Source organism: Phocoena sinus, chromosome 1, assembly GCF_008692025.1.
Source record: "Phocoena sinus isolate mPhoSin1 chromosome 1, mPhoSin1.pri, whole genome shotgun sequence".
Lineage (NCBI taxonomy): Eukaryota > Metazoa > Chordata > Mammalia > Artiodactyla > Phocoenidae > Phocoena > Phocoena sinus.
In genome coordinates, this window is record NC_045763.1 from 56,598,082 (window position 1) to 56,625,129 (window position 27,048).

At 40.3% G+C, this 27,048-nt stretch overlaps 1 protein-coding gene across 2 annotated transcripts in view; it reads left to right on the forward strand.

Moving 5' to 3' along the window:
* Positions 1 to 27,048, forward strand: part of DNAJC6 (DnaJ heat shock protein family (Hsp40) member C6) — a 155,090-nt gene that overhangs the window by 111,900 nt on the left and 16,142 nt on the right. For both annotated transcript variants that reach the window (XM_032621174.1, XM_032614374.1), the window contains exons 5-14: positions 5,051 to 5,173; positions 9,443 to 9,576; positions 10,088 to 10,282; positions 11,166 to 11,283; positions 15,609 to 15,688; positions 16,566 to 16,759; positions 16,860 to 16,940; positions 19,183 to 19,617; positions 22,385 to 22,519; positions 26,564 to 26,632. In XM_032621174.1, the coding sequence (XP_032477065.1) occupies positions 5,051 to 5,173; positions 9,443 to 9,576; positions 10,088 to 10,282; positions 11,166 to 11,283; positions 15,609 to 15,688; positions 16,566 to 16,759; positions 16,860 to 16,940; positions 19,183 to 19,617; positions 22,385 to 22,519; positions 26,564 to 26,632 (1,564 nt within the window). The remainder of the gene's footprint in view (positions 1 to 5,050; positions 5,174 to 9,442; positions 9,577 to 10,087; positions 10,283 to 11,165; positions 11,284 to 15,608; positions 15,689 to 16,565; positions 16,760 to 16,859; positions 16,941 to 19,182; positions 19,618 to 22,384; positions 22,520 to 26,563; positions 26,633 to 27,048) is intronic.

The following is a 27,048-nucleotide window of genomic DNA, read 5'->3' on the forward strand; positions in this document are numbered from 1 at the left end:
CCATCTGTTTTCACTCCTGTTTTTTCTTTATTGTGGTAAAATACACATAACATAAACCTACCATTCTAAGCATTTGTAAGTGTACAATTCAGCAGCATTAAATTCACTCACAATATTCTGTAACCATCACTAGTATCTATACCCAAACCTTGTTCATCATCCCCCAAGTAAACACTATAGCCATTTACTCTGTGTATGTGTGTGTGCACCGGTTCCATTTCTGCACAGAAGGTCTTATAGCTCTGCCCTAGAATGTCAGGAACTACTGCTTTACACATTTCTTGGTGTTGCTGTTGGCAATAAATGGAAAAGCAGATGAATGGCCACCAAGTCTAGCCTGCCCTAAAGTTCTTACATTCTGATAATGCTATTCCAGTGCCACTTTGAGCCTCCTTCCTCTGTCTAACCAGGAAGGGGTATGCTGAAGGAGCCCAGTTAGTTGCATTGAGAAGATAAACCCAGCTGGTTCTTTTAGAATCTTCTTTTATTTCGACTATTTCTAAACTGCATAATCTTGTAGAATTTCTTCCTCTTTGCAAAGAACTTAATTTTAGGAGAATATATGATCAACTTGGGTTTCTTAAAGGATTGTTTGAAGGTCACATTTTTTTTTTTTCCTTTTTCCTTCAGAATTCATCAAAGAGGTCACCATAGCTCCCAGTTGTTTCTGCTCTGGTTTGCTGGTTGGTGAAGGGAGTTGGCCGTAGCGGAGAGACTTTGTAGATTATATTCATCTGTCCTCTGCCACTGTGCATCAGTGTAAGGACAGGAAATAATGGGGCAGAAAAATATCTCTGGCCTGGGAGCCAGAGGACCAGGAAGTCCCACATTCTAGTTCTGCAGCCTTCAGTGAACTGAATGTCTTATTAACTTTGGTAAAAAATAGCCATCACTTGATCCCATAACTATCTCACAAATGTAAGATGGAATTCTAGTTAATAATCATCAGACAGCATACAAACTTTTATTATGTTTTTTATTGAGGTGAAATTCATCTAATATGCACAAATTTTGAATTATAAAAATTATCCTAGATTCGCATCTCAGCTGTTCCTCTTCCTGGGTAAGTTACTTCACCTCATCTAAAGCTCAGTTTTCTCCCGTATAAAATGGAGATAACAAGGATTCCTATCTCACAAATAGAAAATTTTTCTTTAGGTTTGCTGTAAGGAAGACATTTGATAGCAATGTCTGGCTTAGAGTAAACATTCAGTAAGTAGAAGCTATAATTACCATTAATAATAATAAAATGCCAAATAAATTATTGCCTGAAGTACTCCTGTCCTCCAAAAATGGTGTCAGATTCTTAAGACACTGGATATGGCTCTTCAGTCTGATTCTCCATAGCCCCTTTTGCTCTTATGCTCAGCAAATGGGATGCTTCTGTCTTCTCCTCTTGTGCCTGGGGAGACAGAAAGATGAAAATCAAATGGCATCCAGCCCTGGTGCTGTTCTGGCCTCCTTTCCCACTGGGTGGTGTCATGGCAGCCTGTAATCCATATGGCGTTTTCTGATGCTCTACAGCTCCAGGAGGGGTTCAGAGAGACTGGAGGCAGCATCGTGAAGTGTCACCTGCCCAAGGATTGTGCTTATTGCATGAAGCTGTGAACCTCACAGAGCTACAAAAATCACTTGCAGGGATTGAATTCATTTAAAAATTTTTTTTGATTTTGTTTATACCTTAAATGTTTTTCCCCTTTAGACAGAGCACATGCTTTTAAAAAATTCTAATTGTATGTTTGCTTAATGGAGTATAATTATATATCAAGTAAATATGTAATTATGCAGTACTTTAAATTAATATTATTTACTTGATTGGTTTAATGATTCTGAACAATTAGCCTATTGTGCTGAGAACAATTTAGCCAGCTTTTAGCTGAGACTCATAGATATTGACATTTAGTGTTTGTAGGAGTGACATACAGTTTCTAAAAGGTTTAAAAATACTGCCTGAGAAAACAAATTTCCTACACTTTTACATGGTCGCAATGTAAAAAAACAACAAAATCGGTTTCTTCCTCAAGATACTTTACATGTAGACAAAGACAAATCTTATTATAAGAAGAGATTGCCGGGCTTCCCTGGTGGCACAGTGGTTGGGGGTCCGCCTGTGGATGTGGGGGACGCGGGTTCGTGCCCAGGTCCGGGAGGATCCCACGTGCCGCGGGCAATGGCCGCTGGGCCTGCGCGTCCGGAGCCTGTGCTCCGCAACGGGAGAGGCCACAACAGTGAGAGGCCCACGTACCACAAAAAAAAAAAAATAGAGATTGCCAAATAGGGTTCATTCTTCGTTCTTTCACTCATTGATTCACTCAGCAAATACCTCCTGAGTGCCTGCCATTGGACTAGCACGGGGACTCTGGACTTGGGTTACAAAAATGAAAAATGGTCTCTCTTCTCATGGAGCTTAGTGTCTAGAGGGGGAGACAGACATAAACAGTTAATTTGAATACAATAAGCTGGCACTTACTGTGTTTACATTGTGCTTCTTAATTCTTACCCCTATTTTTATTTTACACACAAAAGAATTGAGGCTTGGAGAGGTTAGCAACTTGTCTAAGGTGAATCAGGTAGTAAGTGGTAAAGCTAAGGTGAAAACCCAACTGTGGCTTCACCATTTTGATCTGGTGAAAGCTATAACAGGTGGAAAGATGACTGAGATGACTAAGCACTTCTGCCTGTGGGTGTTAGAGAAACTGTGGGAGACAAGAGAACACTTGAACTTCGGCTTTGGAGTATGAATAGAAATTTACCAAGGGAAAGAAAAACATCACAGGCAGGAAGCAGCTTGTATAAAAGTATATTTTGCAATTCCTCTGATGGCAAAATTTTTCTTCCCAATTATTCTGGTTTTAATCAACACATTATTTCCATTCCTTGAGAACTTGTCAATGGGGAATCTATCTGAGGATAAAGAATGGGCCAGAAATAGACCCAAATCATGTTGGGTGAAAGGGGCAAGCTGTTATGGAGTTTAAATCGACAGAGGCCCAGTACTGGGTCACCCTGGATTGTTTGGTAGCTTTGTTAAGCATTTCCTCTACTTTGTTTAATAAACTATACCTGTCATTGTCAAAGGTCTAGGAAAATTAATAACCTGGAAGGTCCCCTGACACTACCCACAATCATTTTGTAGGAAAAAAGTTACAAATTAACCAAAATGAATGGGTTTTTTGGCAGCCACACAGAGAGAGAGAAACTCCGTGTGTTTGCTTTCAGGTGTCAGCTCTAGAGACCACAGATAATTTCCCACTTATATGTTGACTAGTTATTATCTAGTTACTAGAAAAGCATGAACCAAACAGATTATTCCTGCCTCTCTCTCCCCACTCAAATGTAAAGAATTTGGGACGTTTGGGTTTTCTTAGACCAGTGGTGTTAGTGTTGCAGACACTTTCTGGTGACACCATCTGTATAAAACCTGTTGTTTTCTCCAGAATTCCCTGTATCAGCCAGTGGCACCTGCCATCCTTTTATCCTTTTATCCAGCCATTCAGGCTGGAAACCAAGCAGTCATCCTCGATTCCTCCCCCTCCACATACCCCTCCACACTCATGCACTGCCACCCTGTGATCAGTCCCTGAGTCTTGTACAGGCATTCCACTTCCTCTCTATTTTTTGAATCCCTCAAGTCTTTGTGTGTCCCACTGCCACTCATCCAGCCTAAGCCACCATCATTTCTTACTTAGATTCCTAATATAGCCACCTGACTATACTCTCTGACTTTTGTCTTGTGTCATCTATATCTGTTCTCCATACTGGACCTTGAGAGGTCTTTGGAAAATGCAAGTCACTCTCCTTCTTAAATACTGCTCTCAGTTCTTAACAAGGCCTGGTATGATCTGACCCTTCAGTCTATGATTTTGCCATATAGGGTTTCATCCATTTTTTCCAAACATAGCTAGCTCTATCTGACCTTAGGGCTTTGCACCGACAGTTACCTGATAAAATAATAATAATGATAGCCAGTATTAATTGATCACTTTGTGTATGTCAGATAGTGAGCTAAGCCCTTGAAATACATTCTCATGTAGTAGCCACAACCCTATGAGGCAGGTAGGTAGGTATCATTCATGACATTTTATGGACAAAGGCTTAGAGAGGTCATGAAGTTTGCCTAAGTTTTTCCTTGCTGTAAAATTAATAAATACCTAATCGATTGAGGCTCATGCCTAGAATTTTGAGGCAAATGATAATCTCAACCAGTATACTGTTGTAGCAAAGTGACTTATACTCAGAAGACCTGGCTTGCAATGCTGGTACTGACCAGCAGTGTGACGTTAGACAAGACAACCTCTGAGAGTCAGTTTTCTTATCTGAAAAATAGAGATCATATTAGTACCTGTCTTATATGACTGTTGTACAGATCAGAGCCAAGCGGAATTCTAGGAACATAGCTGATATCCTATAATGTGTTAAAATGAACATGTGTGTTAGATGAATGAAAATGCTAGAGGTTGCCCCCATGGAGTTGTAGGTTCCCTCATTAAAAGAGGAAGAAATAAGACCCTTGAAAAAGCCTATCTTCAGCTTATTCAGCAGCACTTTTTCATGTTTTCACTTTTATCATCTTGGATAAAATTAGGGATAGTGCAGGATTTATAATGTAATCCTATAATTAAGCATCTAGTAGGCAGGTCAAAACATTTTATACTAAATAGAAATTAAATGCAGTGGAACATTGAACCTTTGAAATCCAAATATTGAAACCTTTAAAAATCCAAATACGTATGTTAAATCATCTAGTTTAATTTAAAATGTTTTGGATTGGCCAAAAAGTTCATTCGGGTTTTTCCGTAAGCGCTTACAAAAACTCGAAGGAACTTTTTGGCCAACCCAATATTTCAAAATACGTTTACCGAAACAGAATTTTTATATTAAAAAAACTGCAGGATTAAACTCTTCTTTCTGTGTTTGGACCCTGTTCCCAACTCTTTCTGCTGTATTAAAAGAGAATGTAGTGTCACTTCCAGAAGTTGTTTGGTGTGCTACCTGCCCATAGAGAGGAAGTCGCTTGGCGAACTCATTTCCTTCCGCTGTGTTCCTTTAGGTCTCAGAATGCAGTTGGCCCATCAGGCAGGCCCCCAGTCTGCACAACCTCTTTGCTGTGTGTCGGAATATGTATAACTGGCTACTACAGAATCCCAAAAACGTCTGTGTTGTCCATTGCTTGGTGAGTAACCTTTTCTTGTTGCTGTTTTGGCTATCATTCGTGCTGGTTTGGTTTGGTCAAATACAAATGGCCTTACACAGACTGGTGAACCAGGTAATGCTTAAGTTGAATAAGCATTTCTTAGGAACCCACTTAGGAATTAGGTGATGTGAGGGATATAAAATGAGGGGAAAACTTATTATTCTTGCCCTAAAGCTCGAATACCAGTGGGAGAGGCAGATATGTATACAACCCACGTAATACAGGGCCTCTGGAATGTGCTAACTATTATAAAAGAGATAGAAACAAAAGCTGTGTGTGCATAGGCAAAAATGCCATTGAGTTTTGGGTGAATAGAATTGACATAAGCACACTGGAATATTCTTTTCTTACCTTTATGTTTGAATAAAAATGAAATAAAAAGACATCTATGCCCTTATAAGTAGTCACATAGATTGACTGTATTTTATAGCAATTCCCAGTGGGACTGATGATTTTTCTGACCACTGACTTCCTAGAGTCCCTTTCCCCAACGCTTCCTCTGGAGGGCTCTTGCCTATTGTTTAAAACTCAACTTTAGGTAAAATCTTTTTTGACAATATGGACATTCGACCTGTATATCTAAATGTCTTTGGATTTAAGCATTTAATATACTGCATCGTCATAATCTGGTGGCCTGCCTGTTTCCCCACTAGACTGTTAGCATCCTGTGGGCAAGAACTGTGCCTTTTTTACTTTGGAATCCCAGGTATGAAAGATTTTTTTTTTAACACTGTATTTTATTTCTACAAGAGATAAATAAACTGACACCAAGCATTGTAAATGGATGACCACAACAAAAGCAACAATGATTGCAATTACCAAACACAAAACACACTCACACTATGTCATAATATTGACATTCAGTCCAGGAATCCTCCACTGTAACAGCTCCTTTACTTTGCAGTGAAAATTGATTTGTATATTTTTTGCCTCTGAGTCCTTGTGGGATTTTTGTTTTTTCTAAAAACAAAAGGTATGTGACAAAAGGTCACAAGGTATGAAAGATTTGAATAAGTGATTGGATATATAAAGAAATGAACACACAAATGAAATCTGAACATAAATACTAGAACTATTCATTGCTTCTATAAACTTCAAGGTGTATTTTTTGCTATAATCTTAGTTGATGATTTTCTCCCTCTTTCTTGAGAGCTAGTTGGCTAAAAGAGGGATGAAAGCTGAGATTTTTTCTTCTTTCCATCTCACATCCCCAAATTCTTGGTAATAAAAGAAGAACACTTGGTGTTTCATAGGAGTTTAATGTGAAAGGCCAAAGGGTTTTCCTTTCAGAGACAGAACAGATTGTATAAAGGACAGATTATTTTTAGAGACTAAGCAGACTTTAGGTACTTTGGTGATTTTTTTCTTCACTCGAGAACTTTCTAAAAGTTCAGCGAGCCTAGGTCTGGCAGCTTTGTAAGAGAAGATGGCTCGAGAGAGACCAGAGGCTCCCAGTTCTAATGATACAATCATAACAAATAAAAACCCAATGAAGAAGAAAAAAGAAGAGACATACAAAGAGTGAAGACCCTATAGCCTGCTCTCTAGGCTTACTGCAAAAGGACATGCATGAGTTGGAAGTCTGCACCAAGTCTTTGGAAGTGGAATTGCAGCTGGAGGTGGGAGCATTTATGTTTATCCTATATATACTGCTGTTTTATTAAAAATAAGCGTATATTCATCTTTTAATTAAAAAAAACTAAGAAAACTTTTTAAAAGACCTGCATGGCTGATAAAAGTAGAGAACACATATCTAAGAGCCATGAACCTGTTAAAAGAGTGTCAGGAAGACTAAATTCTAAAAAGAATTAAGATTGAGAAAAATGTCTTTTTAAAAAAAACTGTCCTTGGAATAAGGACAAATGCTGGAGGCACACGGTATAATCTTAAATCCTTTATTCCGTTCCTTCATCGGGGGAACAGATATCAAGCTAGAAAGGGAGTAACACTGATAATTAAGACAAAGCTGAGAGGTAGGGAGATAGTAAAAGAGCGTCACAGTACTTAAAAATAATCCACTCTCTAGACTTAAATTATGCGACAGAATGCTAAAAGCACTTGGAAAAGCAATTATGGGTTCCTTATGCAGTATGAGGAAACAGGAAGAAGAGTGCCAGTGAAGAAAGGAGAGGAGATTTTTTTCCCAAAAGTTGGAGGAGGTTGATCCTGGCAAGTTACAGGCTGGTGAGCCTGATGGCAATTCAAGGAGAAATTCGAACACAATTTGTGCACAGATGATTTGAAACTCTTAGAAAAAAGGAGTCCACATCGATTCATTACGAACACACATATCAAACCAACTGGACTTTCGGAACGAGACGAATAGGTTAGTAGAGATAGTTCATTGGAGTCCTGCGAGATATTTCCCCATTTCTTATATTCAAGGTGGAGAAATTGGGGCTAAATTTTTAGACATTTAGACAACTATTGGCTGAATATTGCTTCCAAAGATAGGTGACTAATGGATCAGCATCCTCCCAGGAAAAGGTTGAATTTGGTTGCCCTTTTATTACAGCTTTGAAAATGTGGAGGCAGGCCTCTCAGTTTTCTCAGATGGGTCATTTCCTAGAAACTACCAGTGTGAAATTAAACACAGGGTAAATGTAAAGTCCTGAATTCTGGTTCTAAAAGATTAAGTGTGTTTGTCCGTTAACACGTCATTTGAAAAAGAACTAACAGTTTTAGTGAATAGAAAGATCAATAAGAGCTCATGGTGTGATTTAGCTTACATTTAAACTAGTTTAGCCTGGGGTTATGTTAATAAAAGCAGAGGGTTCTTACCACACTAAGGAAGATGATATTTCCTCTCTAGTTTGGTCAGAGCACATCTTATATCTTGCATTTCACATCTGGGCAGCACATTTAAGGCTGTTGTTTTAAAACTGGAGTCTGTTAAGAGGAAGTCCACTGAATGATGATGTCTCTTAAAATGGAACATCAAATGAGGAAGAATTGAAGGGATTGTGTAGTAGTCAGGGTTCTCCAGAGAAACAGAACTGACAGGATATGTGTAGAGATACATATGTAAGAGGAGATTTATTATAGGAATTGGCTCAAGTGATTTTGGAGGCCTAGAAGTCCCACAATCTGCCTCCTGCAAGATGGAGAACCAGGAAAGCCAGTGGTAACATTTAGTCCATGTTTGAAGCCCTGAGAGCCAAGGGGGCCGCTGGTGTAGGTCTGAAAGCCAAGAGCTCCGATGTCCAAGAACAGGGAGAAGGTGGGGGTCCCAGCTCAAGAAGACAAAGAGAATTCTCCCTTCCTTTGCCTTTTTGTTCTATTTGGACCCTCAACAGGTTGGATGATGCCAGCCCACTTTGGTGAGGGTGAATCTCCACTCAGTCTACTGATTCAAATGCTGATCTCTTCCAGAAACGCCCTCACAGACACACCCAGAAATAATGTTTTACCAGCTCTTTGGGCATCTCTTAGTCCAATCAAGTTGTGACATAAAATTATCACAGATTGGGTATGTTTTCAACCTGGAAAATAGAAAAGTTGATGGAGAGGGAGAGTATTTCAGATATGTGAAGGGTTGTCCCAGGGAGAAAGGAGTAGGTTTACACTTTGTCCAGAGAGAAGGACGAATGGGGATCGTTGAGTGGAATAGACTGCAACTCAGCACGTTCAAGTATAAGGAAGAACTTTGTGAAGTCCGTCCAGAAGCAGGATGCTCCTTGTCATTTAAAGTATTCTAGAAGAAGCTGCTCACCATGTCAGGAATGTCATCGCTTGCATTCCTTTACTGAGTGCGGTTGAATCAGGTGAAGCTTCTTTATTTTATATCCATCTAGGAACATAACTTTGGGTAAAATACACACATCACATATTCCAAAAAGCAGTATTTGCCTAACCTGAGAACTCTTTACCTTCACCCTAAACTGAGAGACCTCAACTATTCTGATCCTACAAGTCCAAAGTTACTTTGAAAACTAGATTATTTTTCAGTAAATACGTACAAATCTAATTTATATTGCTGGGTTTCTTAGGTTAGCAGAGAGTCAGTTGTATCCTAAGAATCCGTCTTCCCTTGCTGCTTTGTGATTTAAATAGCTGGGATAGATTCGGGTTTTCAGGTGAACAGTTTTGAACTGACAGGCACCTGTAGTTAAGATTTCTGTCCTCCACACCCCATGCCCAGACTCCCCACCCTTCACCTCTTTCTTTTAATTGCAAGTACAGCCACTCTCAGTGTTGAGTGCCTGACCGATCCATGTTTCTGACAAGTTTATACGTTTTCTTTGATAGGATGGACGGGCAGCATCATCAATTCTGGTTGGTGCTATGTTCATTTTCTGTAATCTCTACTCTACTCCTGGCCCAGCTGTTCGATTACTCTACGCAAAGCGACCAGGAATCGGACTTTCGCCATCCCACAGGAGGTAAGGTCAGCTAGATGCAGGGTTGGTGCAGACATGGTCTAATTTGTATCATGTCCCCAAAAAAGGGGAAGAACCTTTTTAGATGATCGATGTATTGTCTTCTCTCTTTGGGCACAGTTTCTTCTTTCTCTTATTTAAACTGCATCTCCTTACTTCCTCTTGGGTTAAAACTGCGTCTGATGATAAATTCTGTTATTTTTTCTAAAGCTAGCCCTTAACTGATAAATTTAATCTGCTAGATCAAATATTGAGCTAGTGTAAAATGCCCGTAAGCTTTTTCATTTAATAAATACCCCTTTGTCAGCTCTTCGGGGGGAAGTACAGCAGTGTCACTAGATAAAAGCTTTCCTAAATTATGGCAGCATTCTCTTTTGCCAGTTAATGTTTAAAGAATTAACACAGTAAATTTTTATTGTTGGTTAATAATTTATGAGAACAAACTTTCTAGCAAACTGACTGCTTATTTCTTCTGCTGTGGTCGCACCAACAGAATGTCCTTCTTGTGTTTTAGGTACCTGGGCTACATGTGTGACCTCCTAGCAGACAAACCCTACCGCCCTCACTTCAAGCCTCTCACTATTAAGTCGATCACTGTCAGTCCAGTTCCTTTTTTCAACAAACAGAGAAATGGATGTCGCCCTTACTGTGATGTACTGATTGGAGAAACCAAAATATATACAACTTGTGCAGATTTTGAACGAATGAAGTAAGTCATGATACTTTTCTTCATTTCTTCTTGTGAACTGCTCCATTCCTGTGTAAGTTGGATCCTGTTCTTCCTTTGAGGACTACATTATGAAATGCCTGATATTTTAAAAAATGTTCAATATATAGAAAAGCACAATTAAATCAAGGGATGCCATAGCCCCCCTTCAAATGGTGATACAAACTAAGGGACTAACATGAGCTATAATGAGGGTTCAGACAGTGGTGTAGGGCAGAAGACCTGGACGTTTAAGAAGGAGATGACCTTGATAAGAATTGGTGACAATAATGGAAGAATCAGGAATGAATGAGGTTTCTAGGTGAGCAACTAGGTAGATGGTCACATAATTAAAAAGTTATAGAATCTGTAATAAAGAGCAAGTGCCAGTGGGGGGTGGTGGGAGATATGGAAGAAGGGACTAGATGATAACAGAAAATGAAATTAATTTGAAACAGATTGAATTTCGAAATTGGTATAGGAGATACAGAGCATCTCACTGCTGTTTCTATATTGATCTCAGACTTCTTTGTTCTCTCTCTGTTTTTATCGTAAATTTACAGTTAGGGCAAGGTAAATACATCAGGGCTACATGTATTTGGGGAAAACGTTTTCTGCTAATGGGCAGTTGATTTATCTAGAAATCAGGATGGGTTGGAGAGAGAGGACCTGGCATAAGACCAGTGGCATCCTGTGGCAGAACCAATTTGCATCCAGTTGGCACTGGCTGTGCTCCTGACTTTGCTTAAGATAAGAAATGGTTCCTGGGTTCAGGCCTGGGCCAGCAGGTGCCTTGGCCAGAGCCACAGAAGACTGTGCCTGTATAGCTGTGTTATTGAGCCAGATTAGACTCTCTTTCAGTGTATGCTTTTGTCTCTGTTTAAAGAGAGTACCGTGTCCAAGATGGAAAAATCTTCATTCCCTTGAGCATCACTGTGCAAGGAGATGTGGTTGTTTCCATGTATCACTTGAGGTCAACCATTGGAAGCCGGCTACAGGCTAAGGTATGGTTTCAGAAAGAATTATGATATAAGCTCAGCTGATCCTTTAATAGGAGTGTACATCACTTTGGGCTTGAGTGACTTCTGGTTTTAGAATCAGGAAAAACATTTAAAGATTACCTTTGGAAACAACCTAATGTCCATCGACAGATGAATGGATAAAGAAAATGTGGTAGAGGGACTTCCCTGGTGGCACAGTGGTTAAGACTCCCTGGTCTGGGAAGATCCCACATGCTGCGGAGCAGCTAGGCCTGTGCACCACAACTACTGAGCCTGCACTTTAGGGCCCACATGCTGCAACTACTGAGCCTGCATGCCACAGCTACTGAAGCCCGCACGCCTAGAGCCCGTGCTCCGCAACAAGAGAAGCCACCGCAAATGAGAAGCCCACGCACCGCAACGAAGAGTAGCCCCGACTCTTGCCGCAACTAGAGAAAGCCCACGCACAGCAACGAAGACCCAAGGCAGAGAGAAAAAAAAAAAGAAAAAGAAAATGTGGTGTAAATATGTATATATATATAAAAATTCAATTATATATATATATAATGGAATACTACTCAGCCATAAAAAAGAATGAAATAATGCCATTTGCAGCAACATGGATGAACTTAGAGATGATCATACTAAATGAAGTAAGCCAGGAAGAGAAAGACAAATACCATATGATATTACTTATATATGGAATCTAAAATATGACACAAATGAACTTATCTAAGAGACAGAAATAGACTCACAGACATAGCAAACAGACTTGTGGTTGCCAAGGGGGAGGGAGGTGGGGGAGGGATGGACTGGGAGTTTGGGATTAGCAGAAGCAAACTATTCTATATAGAATGGATAAACAACAAAGTCCTACTGTATAGCACAGGGAACTATGTTCAGTATCCTGTGATAAACCATAATGGAAAAGAATATAAAAAAGAATGTATAAATATGTATAACTGAATCACTTTGCTGTGCAGCAGAAACTGACACAACATTGTAAAGCAACTAGACTTCAATAAAAAAAAGAAAACTGCAGGGCTTCCCTGGTGGCGCAGTGGTTGAGAGTCCACCTGCTGATGCAGGGGACACGGGTTCACGCCCCAGTCTGGGAAGATCCCACATGCCACAGAGTGGCTGGGCCCGTGAGCCATGGCCACTGAGCCTACGTGTCCGGAGCCTGTGCTCTGCAGCGGGAGAGGCCACAGCAGTGAGAGGCCCGCGTACCGCAAAAAAAAAAAAAAGAAAAGAAAAGATTACTTACGCCCATTGCCTTCATTTTACAGGGGAAGAAACTAAGCCTCAGAGGTTTTGACTTGCCCAGATGGTTTTGCCAGAAGATGGAAGCCCAAGAACTAAAGAGCAAACCTTGCTCTTTAGAAACTTGTGCCTTTTCTGTAGTGCCCTATTTGGATCGGGGTGAGAGGAGATATTTCTATTGAGGATGAGGGATTAAGTAATCATACTTCTTCAATTTTTAAATTGAGATAGAATTTACATGACATAAAATTCACCCTGTTGAAGTGTGCGGTACAGTTATTTTTAGTATTTTCAAAGGGTTGTGCAGCACCGCTAATTCCCAAACATTTTCAACACCCGCAAAAGAAACCCTACACCTCTTAGCAGCCACTGTCCATTCCTTTCCTCTTCCTCCATTCCCTAGGCAACCAGGAATCTACTTTCTGTTTCTATGGATTTGCCTATTTTGGACATTTCATATAAATGGAATCATACAATGTACGGTCTTTTGTGACTGGCTTCTTTCACTTAGCCTAATGTTTTCAAGGTTCATCCATGTTGTAGCATATATCAGTACTTCTTTATATACCCAGATAATATTCCGTTGTATGGTTATATAGCTTTTATTAATCTCTTCATCATTTGATGAACATTTACATTATTGCCACTGTTTGGATATCACAAATGACGCTACAGGTAATTGTATTTAGAAAAATTTTTATTTATTGAAGTACAGTTGACTTAAAATGTTACATTAGTTTCAGGTGTACAACGTAGTGATTCATTATTTTTATAGATTACACACCATACAGAGTTATTATAAAATATTGACTATATTCCCTGTACTATACATTACATCCTTGTGACTTATTTATTTATTTATTTTTTATTGGAGTATAATTGCTTTACAGTGTTGTGTTAGTTTCTGCTGTACAATGAAGTGAATCAGCTATATGTATACATATATCCCCTCCCTCTTGGACCACCCTCCCACCCCCCACCATCCCACCCATCTTGGTCGTCACAGAGCACCGAGCTGATCTCCCTGTGCTATACAGCAGGTTCCCACTAGCTGTCTATTTTACACATGTAGTGTATTTGTTAAACCCAGTCTCCCAATTCATCTCACCCTCCTCTTCCCTCCCCCATGTCCACATGTCCGTTCTCTACATCTACGTCTCTATTCCTGCCCTACAGATAGGTTCAAAAACAGAAATATAGATCAATGGTACAGGATAGAAAGCCCAGGGATAAACCCCTGGACATACAGTCACCTAATTTATGACAAAGGAGGCCAGAATAGACAATGGAGAAAAGACAGCCTCTTCAATAGGTGGTGCTGGGAAAACTGGACAGCTACATGTAAAAGAATGAAATTAGAACACTCCCTAGCACCATACACAAAAATAAACTCAAAATGGAGTAAAGACCTAAATGTAAGACTGGACACTATAAAACTCTTAGAGGAAAATGTAGGAAAAACGCTCTTTGTCGTAAACCACAGCAAGATCTTTTTTGACCCACATCCTAGGGTAATGAAAATAAAACCAAAAATAAACAAATGGGACCTAATGAAATTTAAAAGCTTTTGCACAGCAAAGGAAACCATAAACAAGATGAGAAGACAACCCTCAGAGTGGGAGAAAATATTTGCAAATGAAGCAGTGGACAAAGGATAAATCTCCAAAATACACAAACAGCGCATGCAGCTTAATATCAAAAACACAGACAACCCAATTAAAAATTGGGCGGATGACTTATTTTATAGCTGGCAATTTGTGCCTCTTAATCCCCTTCACCTGTTTCACCCTTCTCCCCGTGACAACCACTAGTTCGTTCCATGTGTCTGTGAGTCTGTTTCTGTTTTGTTATGTTCATTTGTTTTCAGAGTCCACATATAAGTAAAGCATACAGTATTTACCTCTGTCTGACTTACTTCACTAGGTATAACACCCTCCGGGTCTATGCATTGTGTTGCAAGTGGCAAGATTTCGTTCTTTTTTATGGCTGAGTAATAACCATATATTACATCTTCTTTATCCATTCATCTGTCAGTGGGCCCTTAGGTTGCTTCCATATCTTGGCTGTTGTGAATAATGCTGCTATGAACTCAATGTTTAAAAAAAAAAACACACAATTTAAAAATGGGCAGAAGACCTAAATAGGCCTTTTTTCCCAAAGAAGACATACAGATGGCCAACAGACACATGCAAAGATGCTCAACATCACTAATCATCAGGGAAATGCAAATCAAAACCACAGTGAGTTATCACCTCACACCCATCAGAATGGCTATTGTCAAAAAGACAAGAAATAACAAGTGTTATTATGGCAAAGGTGTGGAGAAAAGGGCACCCTAGTACACTGTTGGGGGGGGGGATGTAAATTGCTAAACCAATATGGAAAACAGTATGGAGTCCCCCCGCCCCCTCGCCCAAATTAAAAGTAGAACTACCACATGATCCTGCAATTTCACTCCTGGTTATCTATCTGAAGAAAATGAAAACACTAATTCGAAAAGGTATATGTACCCTAATGTTCATAGCAAGTAATTGTATTTTAATTCATTAAATATTTGCTAAGTACATACTCTGTGCCAGTCATTGCCTAGGGGTTTAGGATTGACAAGAGTAAAACTGTATCTCTGCCTTTAAGGAGCTCAGGGGAAACTCACACATGTACAAATATCCACTATCATTGTAGAGGTAGGATGAGATGTCATAATGGGAGCAGTTTGTTTTATCCAGTGGTGGTTCAGAAAGGCTACAGAGGATGTGACCTTTCAAGGTGGTCCTTGAAGGATGAGTTCATCAGGTTGGAGCAGGGGCATCCTGGACAGAAGGAATGATATGAGTCAAAGTATTGCAAGGTGTAAGAACATAGGGCATTAGCAGATAAAGGAATGGCTTGCCAAGGCAGAGTTCGTGGAGAGGAGAGGCTAGAAATGAACCTGGGTCAGCTCCAAATGAGGAGGTTATTTAATATTCATAGAAAACAAAGACGCAGATATAGAAACAGTTGATGGTGTATGACTCCCCCAAACATAATCTTTTGATCTGATTCCCTTTTCGGTGGTTGATTGTAATGTGCTTCTCTTGTATTTTTAGGTGACCAACACTCAGATATTCCAGCTTCAGTTTCATACTGGATTCATTCCACTGGACACAACAGTTTTAAAGTTCACCAAGTGAGTGCTACTTGGGCCAAAATCCCTTTTCAATCCAAGCAGCTGTGAAATGCTAGGAGTCAAGTGCTAAAGGCTCATTAGTGCCATGCTGCAGCTTCCCCCCAAATCCTGTGCTTCAGAGCTGTAGCGTGTGGCTTAGCAACGTACAGAGGCTGGATGCATTTTATAACTTTCAGTTGGGTGTGATTTGTCCTAAACATGAGTGGATCAGACTTCAAATTGAAAGGTCTGAAATACCATCTGAGGGAACGAGAGTGAACAAAGAGGGAACAAAGTTTCAATACTGTGATCCTTTGCATCTGTGTATCCCTTTGTGTTTTGCAACATGGAAGGCAGTGGAATCAGCAGTATGCTATGAGCAGCGACCAGTCAGAATGGATGCCAGGCCACAGCACTGAAGCAGGGTCCTGGGGGACGCCCTGCACCAAAGGTTATAGCACCCTTAGTTGCTATTATTAAAGTGTGGCCTAGAGAACTCAAGGGAGTGGCTGAAGGTGGGTTGATAGGTGGGAGTTGCTACAGCTTAGGAGTAGACACTCAAGAGCTCAAGGTGGTAGCTCTGGGCTTATTTCACTATTTTAACAACTGATTTGGTCCTGCCAGTGCTTACTGTCTGGATATATCCGCCCTGCTATCTAGAATGCTTTCACATGCAGTAGTATTTAAATTCTATGGGCAGGCATTATTTTCCTCTTTTCTCTAGATAAGGAAACTGAGACTCAGAAAAGTAAAGTCTCTTATCTGGTTAATTGTTGATTTTTCCCTAGAAATGCGTCTCAGAGTGAAACTAAGAATCAATCTACAATGGTTTCTGTGCCGAACATCATACTGGTTCCATTGTTTTTCACTAATCTTATTCTTTTAAATCTCTACTTAGGCCTGAGTTGGATGCATGTGATGTACCAGAAAAATATCCTCAGCTATTTCAGGTGACTCTGGATGTAGAACTACAGCCCCATGACAAAGTGATAGACTTAACCCCGCCATGGGAACATTACTGCACAAAAGATGTCAACCCCAGCATCCTCTTCTCTTCTCACCAGGAGCATCAAGATACTCTGGTCTTAGGAGGTATGAGTCACCTGGTGGTTTTGTTTTCAGGACGAAGCCTCTGTGTGATTTCTCACGTTGACTTATTTCCTGTGTTTCCTTGATGTCTTTTGTCTTATAGGACAGGCTCCAATAGACATCCCTCCAGACAACCCCAGACATTTTGGGCAAGGTGGCTTCTTTTCCACTCTCTGTTGGCAAGGTACTTCTAAGCATTTCTTCCAAGTTACGTGGTTAGGTGGTTAAGTTATGTGGTTCTTGTATATATAAAGAGGATTCGTCCTCGAAGCAGCCTAAAGTAAAGCAGCATTTAGAAGTCATCCATCTAGGGTCTTCTTTGTTTCACATTCTTCCTGCTCATTCCTTTTCCAAATCAGGAGCTTCCCTACTTTGAACTCCATGGATGCTCTTAGATTGATGCAAAAGGCCATTTTAAGTTGAACTTTATCTTTTCTATCTATGCAGTGCTTTGGATCACATCTTTCCTGGATTTATGAATAATCATGATATTTTCTAGGTTCTCCCCTTACACTGCTGACACACAAAGAAATTAACAAAGGACTCTATCTCCTGCCCTTAAAAATATAAAATCTGGCATACTACTCCACCCACCCTGCCCAGGGCTCTAACCACTAGCAGGGCAGAGGTGAGCTTCCCCTGGGACAGGGAAGGCAAACACTTTGCCTGCATATCTCTGCTACTTGCTTTAACAACCTTGGCAGAAATTGGGCTCGATCACAATATCCTTTTTTGCCAAACCTGGAGATGTGTTCAGAATCCTTCCCGATGTGACACTTCAGACTGCTACCGTTAGTAGACTAGCATTGGCATTCTGATCGATACCCATTCGCCATCCTTTTTAGAGTTTGCTGAGGTTAACTGCAAAGTTCAATGTAGAATTCCATGGTAAGGACTTTCTTAAGAAAAGGGTAGGAAACTGGCTTTGGTGATAGTGTACTTAAAATCCTCTTGATTGACCTTCCTTTGCCATGTAAACATAAGACAGTATTCCCATTGCCTACACAGAGTTTTCCATGTTTGATAAAAAAATTGTTCATAGCATTCCTTTGAATCGAAGTCTTGCTTTCAGAATTTTCTACTGAGAAATGGGACCAATAACATTTAAAAAATTGGAAAACCCAGTGAAATCTAGATAGCAGGTGGATTTCCCAACCCCCTCTTAGTTTCACCTATATCTTTCTTCCTCACATAAGGGCTTGTAAGAAAACTTTACTTTTACTCTCCACTGCTATTTTAGTAAATAATTTAGAAATCATTCTTATCAGGCTATAAAATAGGTTAAGCACATGTGCACAATCTTTTATCTGAACCCAGCAGAGCCAGATGGGTTTAGGAATGCAGAATTCTTTGCAAGTTAGAAAGATGATACGGTACATAAACTGCATATTACTTAGAACCCCCAGTGGCATCTCAGACAATGTGTTATCAAACATGTTAAAATGTCTGTAGTGAAACATAACTCATAACCCTGAGTGAAATCAATGAAGACTATAAATAACTTTCATGTCAGTCCCAGTCAGATTTTTCCACCAGTTTAGGGAAACCTTTCCTTTTTCATAGCTTTTTGCATTTCAGAATTGGGGATGAGGGATGTGGATCTGTACTTGATTTGGAACGTGGACCCATCTGACAGTAGATAACAAAGTTCGAAAGAGGGATCTGTTTCAAGGAGGGCCTGGAAAGTCACTCATCAGCCTCTCCATTCCTTCCCCAGAAGAGGCCCCATTTTACGCAGAAAGTATCTCCTCCTAGGTTGGTGTAAGGACCATCCTAAGCAGAGCCGTTCCCTCTATTCACTTATTAGGTGTGGGCTTCACTTCTGCTCCAGACTGTGGGAGAAAGACCTTGCTTTTGGCTGCAGGCCACATGGAGAAGAAAAAGTGAGAGGAGGCAGCAGAGGACTAGGATATAATGTTTTTTTCAAAGCACCGAGCATAGTGCTGGGAAAAAGAAGATGATGATGATGATAATAGTAATTTTAAAAAATAATAAAAACCACTTAAGTACTACTTCCTATTGATCTGAGCACTTTCCATATATCATCTCATGTAATTTTCACAATAGTCAATGTGAGCTAGGTTCTATTTATTACTCCCATTTTGCTGAGGAGAAAACCAAGGCGCAGAGAAGTAAAGTCACTTTCTCAGTGTCACAGAGCCAGTAAGTAGCAGAGATGAGATTCAAACTCAGCCTGATTCTAGAGTTCTTGCTCTTCACTCCTATGCTATACTACCTCTCAGATGCTCAACAAGTAGTCATTGAATGTAATGTGAAATACATCCAGGTTTTCCATTGGTAAGGGTCTAAAAGCATTGTGTGTTTTTCAGGCTTCTCTTTCTGAAGTTATGTACATAGACTCTAACAAAAAGCAATAATGCTGTGGCTGGTAACTAACTGTTTCCTGGCATAATGGCCTTCCTTAGATCAGAAATCGGAGAAATCATTCTGTGAGGAGGACCACGCTGCCCTAGTGAATCAGGAAAGTGAGCAGTCGGATGATGAACTTCTGACCCTTTCCAGCCCACATGGCAATGCCAATGGCGACAAACCTCATGGAGCCAGGAAGCCCAGCAAAAAGCAGCAGGAGCCGGCTGCCCCTCCACCCACTGAGGACGTGGACCTTCTGGGTCTAGAAGGGTCTGCAGTGAGTAAGAACTTCTCTTCACCGGCGGCTCCTCCCACCAATTCCGAACTTCTGAGTGACCTGTTTGGGGGTGGAGGTGCAGCTGGCCCTGCCCGGGCCGGACAGTCAGGGGTGGACGACGTGTTTCATCCGAGTGGACCTACATCTACCCAGTCAACACCGCGCCGGTCCACCGCCTCCACCTCTGCGTCTCCAACACTGAGAGTAGGAGAAGGTAATTTTTTTTCATGTTGCGCTGTACCTCTCAGTGTTGAATTATAACTTTGGGGCCAAGCAGGTGGAATCGAACTTTCCTAATAATCTAGACTTCTCTGATCTCCCTAGTAGTCCCCAAAAGGTCTGTATCTTCATCTCAGTGGGGACCACAAGAGGAAATAGAAATATTGTCCATTTTGGTAGGACTGCTGCCAGCAGCACAGCTAGCAGAGCAGAGCAGTTGGTGCCAGATACAGAGTCTGAGCCCCGTGAGGCTCAGTCGGCTTCACTCTGCTCATTGCCACAGACTCAACCCTTTCTGTGACTGGTCACCCACAATTCTTTAACATTGGCAAGACAGTAGAGTTGGGTAAGCAGAGGTCCATTATAGCTTCTAAAGAACTAGCTGCCCTTGTTATCATCCCCCATTAACCAAGATGACATCACATTAGGAAGAGGAAAGAGGAGTGTCTCCACTCTCCAGGCATGTGGTAACCTTTAGGAACTTGCTTTCCCAGGATCATCCTTCACTTCTCAGAAGGCTTTGGGCTGGTCTTGATTTATGGTGGTTCAGCTGGAGTCATTCTTTACATGAGTGAGTTTCAGAATCATGGACTGCAGATGCTGAGGCTCACGTTCCTACATTAGTTATTGATGGAGCCACAGTGTGAAGCCAGGTGCCCTGAATCCCAGGCTATTTCCTCTACCCTTCAGCAGTTCTTACTCACCACAGTGAACAAAAGCTCTGTCAGGAAAAGAAGTCCCCAGGATCCAAGGTAGCATAGTACTCAACGGTCATGTTTTTAAGACCATGTACCTTATGTGACTTCCACTGATTTAATTCATCATAGTCCCAGGCAGGTAGTTATGTTCCAGAGTCAGATCTAGAGGGGACCTTTCAGACATGAGTTAAATCTATGCCTCAGGTTATAGACAATGAAATTGAGGCCAGCTGTATTAATTGACTTGTCAAAGGATACACAGCTGATTAGTGCCAATCCAGATCTGGACCTCAGGTATTCTGTCCTCCAAGAGGAAGTAGAAAGAACACTGAGTCCAGAGTTAAAGGCTTGGATTTGAATGTCAGGACTGACACTTACCTGTTTGTGTAGGCTTATTAAAAAACCTTAATCTTCTTAGCTGTAAAATGGGGAAATACTTACCTATCAGCATTGTTGTAAAGACTAAATTTTAGCTCTTGTGTTGGGAAGTTCACTTTTAGTTATTAGAGAATGTTGCTAATTTAACATAAGTTGATATTAAAAGTATACCAAGTAATAGTGAAAAGATTTTAGCTTCCTCTACTGGTTGACTTCAAACTTAGGTGTAGAAGAATTAACCCAATGTCCTCTTACAGTTACTCTATAAATCTCAGTATTCTCATTTTATAGAAGGGATAAAGTTTTGTAAGTATTAAATGAGGTAAGGGATATACATCGTGTAACAGAGTGCCTGACATGTCATTGATTCATTGCTGCTACACAAGGCTCATCTGCTACCCAGCAGATATTAGGAGAGCATCACGCCAGTGATGTCACAGCTGAGCACGTGTTAACTCATACATCCTACCTGGGTTTTGAGAGTGGAATTTATTCATTAACTTGTTTGATTCTAGTTGTGTATTCCTAGAATAGGTCACTCTCACTCCAGGAAGAGCCCATTAGCTTGATACTTACAAATTAGGAAGTGACATCTTACTACAGGGAGCTAAAGGGAATTTTGTCCCTTGACCAATAATGAGAAATTAAAGCCCAATTATATACGTGCCACTCTGCGTGGTTTTCATCACATTCACTTCACACCTGTGAGGAATGTGAGATGCCTTTGGGAAATTCCTGGAATTTGGAGTCAGAAGACTTGAACATGAGTCCAGGCTTATCATTTGCTTGACATTGGGCGAGAAACTTGGCTCTCTGAACCTCAGTTTTGTTGTCTGTGGAATGAAGATAATATCGCTTCTATCTGACAGGGAGATATTAAGGATCAGCTGAGGTATTCTTTATGAAAGACAACGGTAAACCCTGAAGAAATGATACAGTATCAATATTATTGCATTTTTGCTAGAAACCTCAGCTGCCACTTTGTTCTAGTATCCTTGGTTCATTCACAGACTTTTTCTCATTTCACTACATCTGCATCTAGTTTCTGGCAAGTTGTTGACAGGCAATGCTTCAGAAATATTTTAGCTTCACAGGACAAGGTATGATAAGAGTTCAGTTTTTGTCATGCTCAGTTTCTTCCCTTTTTAACTTTCAGTGAGCCAGAGACCACTAAGAACACAAACAAAACTAAACAGAACCTGGTCAATGAGGTTTTCTATTGTTCACCTTAATAGCAGGGCCCCTCGCCTGGTTTTGGTCCACGAATTCACTGAATATGAGCACAGTACATTCATTGGGTATCTCCTATGGTCCAGGCATTGTTTCACCCACTCATCTATTAGTCTGTAAGCTTGGCTGACTTATTTTATGTTATTAAGACGCCCGAAGGCCCAAGGGGGCCCTTGCTTATAGTGTTTATGGTTCATCCAACAGGTAAATCCAGAGTTCTCCTTTGTCCACAAAGAAGGGATTATTCATGTGTGGTCAGAAATCCTTGGGATCCATTGTTAACCCTGGAGGAAGTTATAAGGATAGGATGGGTCTGTAGAACAGCCTGTGAGGCAGGCATCATCCTGAATTTTCAAGTATTTGGCCCACAGCCTTGTAAGAGTGACAGCTCTTCAGTAGTTGTTGAATGGGTGAACTCATAGGACAAAGAAATACCTTTCTCCTCTTGTTTTCTAGGTGCCACCTTTGACCCATTTGGAGCACCTGCTAAACCATCAGGTCAGGATTTGCTGGGTTCTTTTCTGAATACAGCCAGTGCTTCCAGTGACCCCTTTCTTCAGCCTACAAGAAGCCCTTCACCTACAGTGCATGGTAAGGAAGTGTTTTATATTGTGTTCAGTGGAGCATGGTTTTCCACAGATAACAGGAGGTGCTCAGATATAAAAGCACCCTGTAGGTGGGGTTTTTCTGGTTTTTGTTTTTTTGGAAAGCTACATAATGCATCTCTCTTTTGAAAATTAACAGTTCACATTAACATATTAAAAGCTCTGAGATATTTTACAGTAAAGAAGTCTACTTAACTTTGTTTTACTCAGCTTTCCTAAAATTTAATTTGGAATTTTTTTTTTTTACATTAGAGCTACATGCACAGAATTATAGGACATCATTAATTGTAGCACATATCTTTGTTTTATGTACTATTAAGAAAGAAAAAAAACACTGCCACTTTTAGTTGATTGGAAGGTGCATACTAGTTGAAGTCTTTGAAATGTGAAAAAATGAGTCCTAGGTTAATAAAAGGTGATATGATGAGCATTTCACAAAATTAGTATTCCACAGAACAGTTTAGAATACAATATCCTGGTATATTAGACTAGCTCTAATATGAAGCCACTAACCACACGTGGCTTTTGAGCACTGGAGATGTGGCCAGTCTGATTTAAGTGTAAAGTGCATACCAGATTTCAAAACTCAGTACAAAAAAAAGTAGAATATCTTATTAACATTTTTATATTTGTCACTTGATATAATTTTTTGAATATATTGAGTTAAATAAAATATTTTGTTAAAATTAATTTTACCTAGTGTCTTTTTACCTTTCTTAATGTCACTACTAGAAAAGTTTTAAATTATACATGGCCCACATTATATTTCTGGGTTAGAGGCTTAGGTTGTGTAGAAAGAATCATAATCACATCCATTTGTAAGAGCGAAAAGGTATCACTTAGGTAACACTGATTAAAACCAAAGCTCTTCAGTGAAGGACAGATGACTTTGAGCTGGAAAACTGAAGCTCATTCCTGATGTTGAGGGATATTGAACATCATTGGCCTCAACCTAGAGGACGATGTATTTGTTGTTGAAGGCACCCTGAGTCCCCTTGGAGAATGCGGTCCAGTCATCAGCTTGACTTCATGGAAGCCATGCAAATGCAAAAGGAAGATGAGTTGTGCAACACTGGTCGAACTGTAACGACCGAAAAGGAGAAAGCAGTCCGAGAACAACCTTTACGGGTGATTTCCTGTTGGTCGTAAATCTCAAACTATTTGAAGTGGGTCCACAGGACAACATACAAGAAATTCACCTCTGACCTTTGAGTAGTGCCCACTTAAAAGAATCTCCCGATTGGAAGTTGGCTACCCTGAGAGGCAAGACGCAGGCAGATAGATTAAAGCTGTTGTTTTTGTTCACTTATTTGAAGTGTAGGTTACGTCATTGCTCAAAATCTCCGTGCCTCAATCAGCATGGAAGCCAAAGTCCTTGAAATGGCCTATGTAGGCCCTTTGTGCTCTAGCACCCAGGGCTGTGACCTCCTTTCCCATTCTCTCCCTCTTGCTCACTCCATTCCAGCCACAATGGCCTCTCTGTTGTTGCACTGGGTGTCCCCTCTTCCCAAGACATTGGCATAGCTAATTCCTTCAGCTCTTTGGTCTTTACTCAGCTGTCAGCTTCTCGAAGGGGTTTACTCTGACTGCCCCATTTCACATTAAAACCCATCCTCCTGCTTCTCTGCATTTTCCTTTCCATTGTACTTGCCAACTTTAATATACTCAATAATTTACTTATGTGTTGTTTATTTTTGTTGTCTTTCTCTCCCCACTAGAACATGAGCTCACAAAGGCAGGGATTTTTGTTCGTTTTGTTTATGAATGTTTCTGTAGTGCCTAGAAGAGTTGGCACACAGTAGGTTTTATCTATCTGTCTTTCCATATAATATATAAATATAAAATGAATTGTAACTTTTTCCTATCTAAGTCTCTTCGATGCATAATGATGTTAGTAAGGTTATATATTTTCCTGACTTTAATACTTTGAATTTACTGTTTTCATATGAGTACTACCTTTTATGTCCCATGGGTATGGATGTTCATACTTTGGCATGGCAGTAGTGGACTCAGTTCTGTCTTGTGAGCATGTTAGAAGACGTTTATAACTCAGTTTCAGACAGTTAGCACTCCTTCGTTTTGTGGCTACACTTCTTATTTTGATCTGTGCCATGCTAGTGAGTGAAAGAATTTTCCACTATCCTTGATGAGAAGGGAATTACTCCACTGTTAGTGGGTCAGTTGCATCCTCTTCATATACAGGTGAGACTCAGGTGTCATTTTGGGAGGTCAGATTGCCCACCTTGGATTTCTACAAGGCACCGTCAATCTCTTCTGAGAATCAAGAAATATTGCCTTTGAGTTTTACAAATATTTATTGAATATCTACTCTGAAGAGATTAATCATTTGGGGCACAATTTGAGAAGAAAAACTAAACAAGTAACCACACTAAAAGGCAAAATAGAAGTTTAAAATATTGGGTAATTACTGGTTCATTTGTTTATTCCTTTCTCTCCGGCAGATTTTAAGTTTCTTAAGGAGAGGTACTGTGTCCTTAAGCTCTCTGTTCTCTAGTGTGGTGCCTTATATGTGGTAGGTGGTAAGGATTTGAGGGTTTGATTAGTAATAAGGTTGAAGTACTAATTCCTAGTTCTGCATCCTAGTTAAGATGTAAGACTAAGGTTAGAGTTTACAGGAAATCAAAGAGCAAATGTTAGTAAAATTGTCTAATTTCTACCTCAGTTTTCATGGATTACTATGGAAAAAGGGAAGGGGAGAACTAAAAGGGAAGAACTGTTATTTTTGATAATGGCGTGTTCTATTTAACTCAATGATGGGAAGGTACACAATGTCTTGGTTCGTACTAAGCAAACAAAACAGGTAAATGTAAGGCTTGGTAAAGCTAATCTTGGTCCTTTGATGATCCTTTTGGTGGCGGTGGGGGAGTGTGTGTTGTATCTTAAATCCTACTTGCAAAGTTATTTTAGTATTTGTGTTGTACTCACTGATTTAGTGAACAGAACCTAGAAGAGTCTTAGAAAGAAGTTCTGTCTTATGGCATCCTATTTCTTATTTGAATTTTATAGATGTAGAAAAAAACTTACTCTACCTGTGTGTACTCCTCTAATATATCCATTCTCTTTAGCCGAACATTTCTTTTAAATTCTACATTTGGAACTTCGAGAAGGGTCAGAATGATCTATTTTGAAGCTGCAGTGAGTTTTTTTTTGAGTGACAGTATATACATACCTGACACCAGCATGGTGGGTGGTATCTAGTCAGTCCCCAGTACATGTTCTGATTGACTCATCATTCTCCATTCATGTCACAGCGGAGGAGAAAACAAAATTTCAGTTCTAAGTTGCCCGTGCCTCTCGTACACTTTGTTAATGCCAATTCAAGGCAAATTGAGTTTAAGTTTCATTTCACTATTTTTAATTGCCAGCCGACTTTGTGTTAAGTGTAGAGATGGGACACACAAAGATGAATAAGATAATTTTCACAGTTACACAGTTCACAGAAACTCACAGTTTATTGGAGACAGACATATGCACCGTTATAACTCAAAGTGTAGTTATGAGGTAAAATAAAAGTGAGCCAAAGAAGGAACAGAGACAGTTTATGGCTTCTACCGGTGCTTATGTAAGTAACCATAGATGACGGCACAAAATAACAGTGTTGCAGAATGTGGGGAGAGCTCAGAGGGGGAGTTGAATCACCTGGGACCTGGACAGGTCATGAGGCCTCATGAGAGGGAGAGCACTTTCCTGTGTGAATTCAGAAAAGTAGATTCTTTTTTTTTACATCTTTATTGGAGTATAATTGCTTTACAATGGTGTGTTAGTTTCTGCTCCATAACAAAGCGAATCAGCCATACATATACACCTGTTCCCATATCTCTTCCCTCTTGCATCTCCCTCCCTCCCACCGTCCCTATCCCACCCCTCTAGGTGGTCACAAAGCACCGAGCTGATCTCCATGTGCTATGCGGCTGCTTCCCACTAGCTATCTACCTTACGTTTGGTAGTGTATAACAGAAAAGTGGATTCCGAGCTATGTTGTCCTGATTCTTTTTCTTCTCATTTGCAGCTTCTAGTACACCTGCTGTGAACATTCAGCCAGATGTTTCAGGAGGTTGGGACTGGCATACTAAACCAGGTAACGGTCAGCAGTTTAATTTTGTGCACATTTAACCGGTTGCCGAAGCATAATCCTTTACCCAAGATGAGGTGAGTACGTACAGAGTGTTAAGCCCACCTAAGAACGTTCCTGAAGGCTCACGGTCTGGCGGAGCTTTTCACGTTGCCCTTGATGGCACGGTGTGCTGCATGTTATATGGTATTTGACTTGTCTAAGTCTCATTTGCTAAATGCCTTGACAATAAATTGAGTTAGACAAGTCTGGGTTTATATCTAACTCAACCGTTTAGAAGCTCTTGGATTTTTTACAAGTCTTAACTTCAGTTTTCTTGTCTGTAAAATGGGGTTCCTATTTCTCGTTCCACACAGTTAAGTGAAATAACTTATGTGAGATTTTCTGGCATAGAGTAGGTGTTGCATAATCTGAATGGTTTT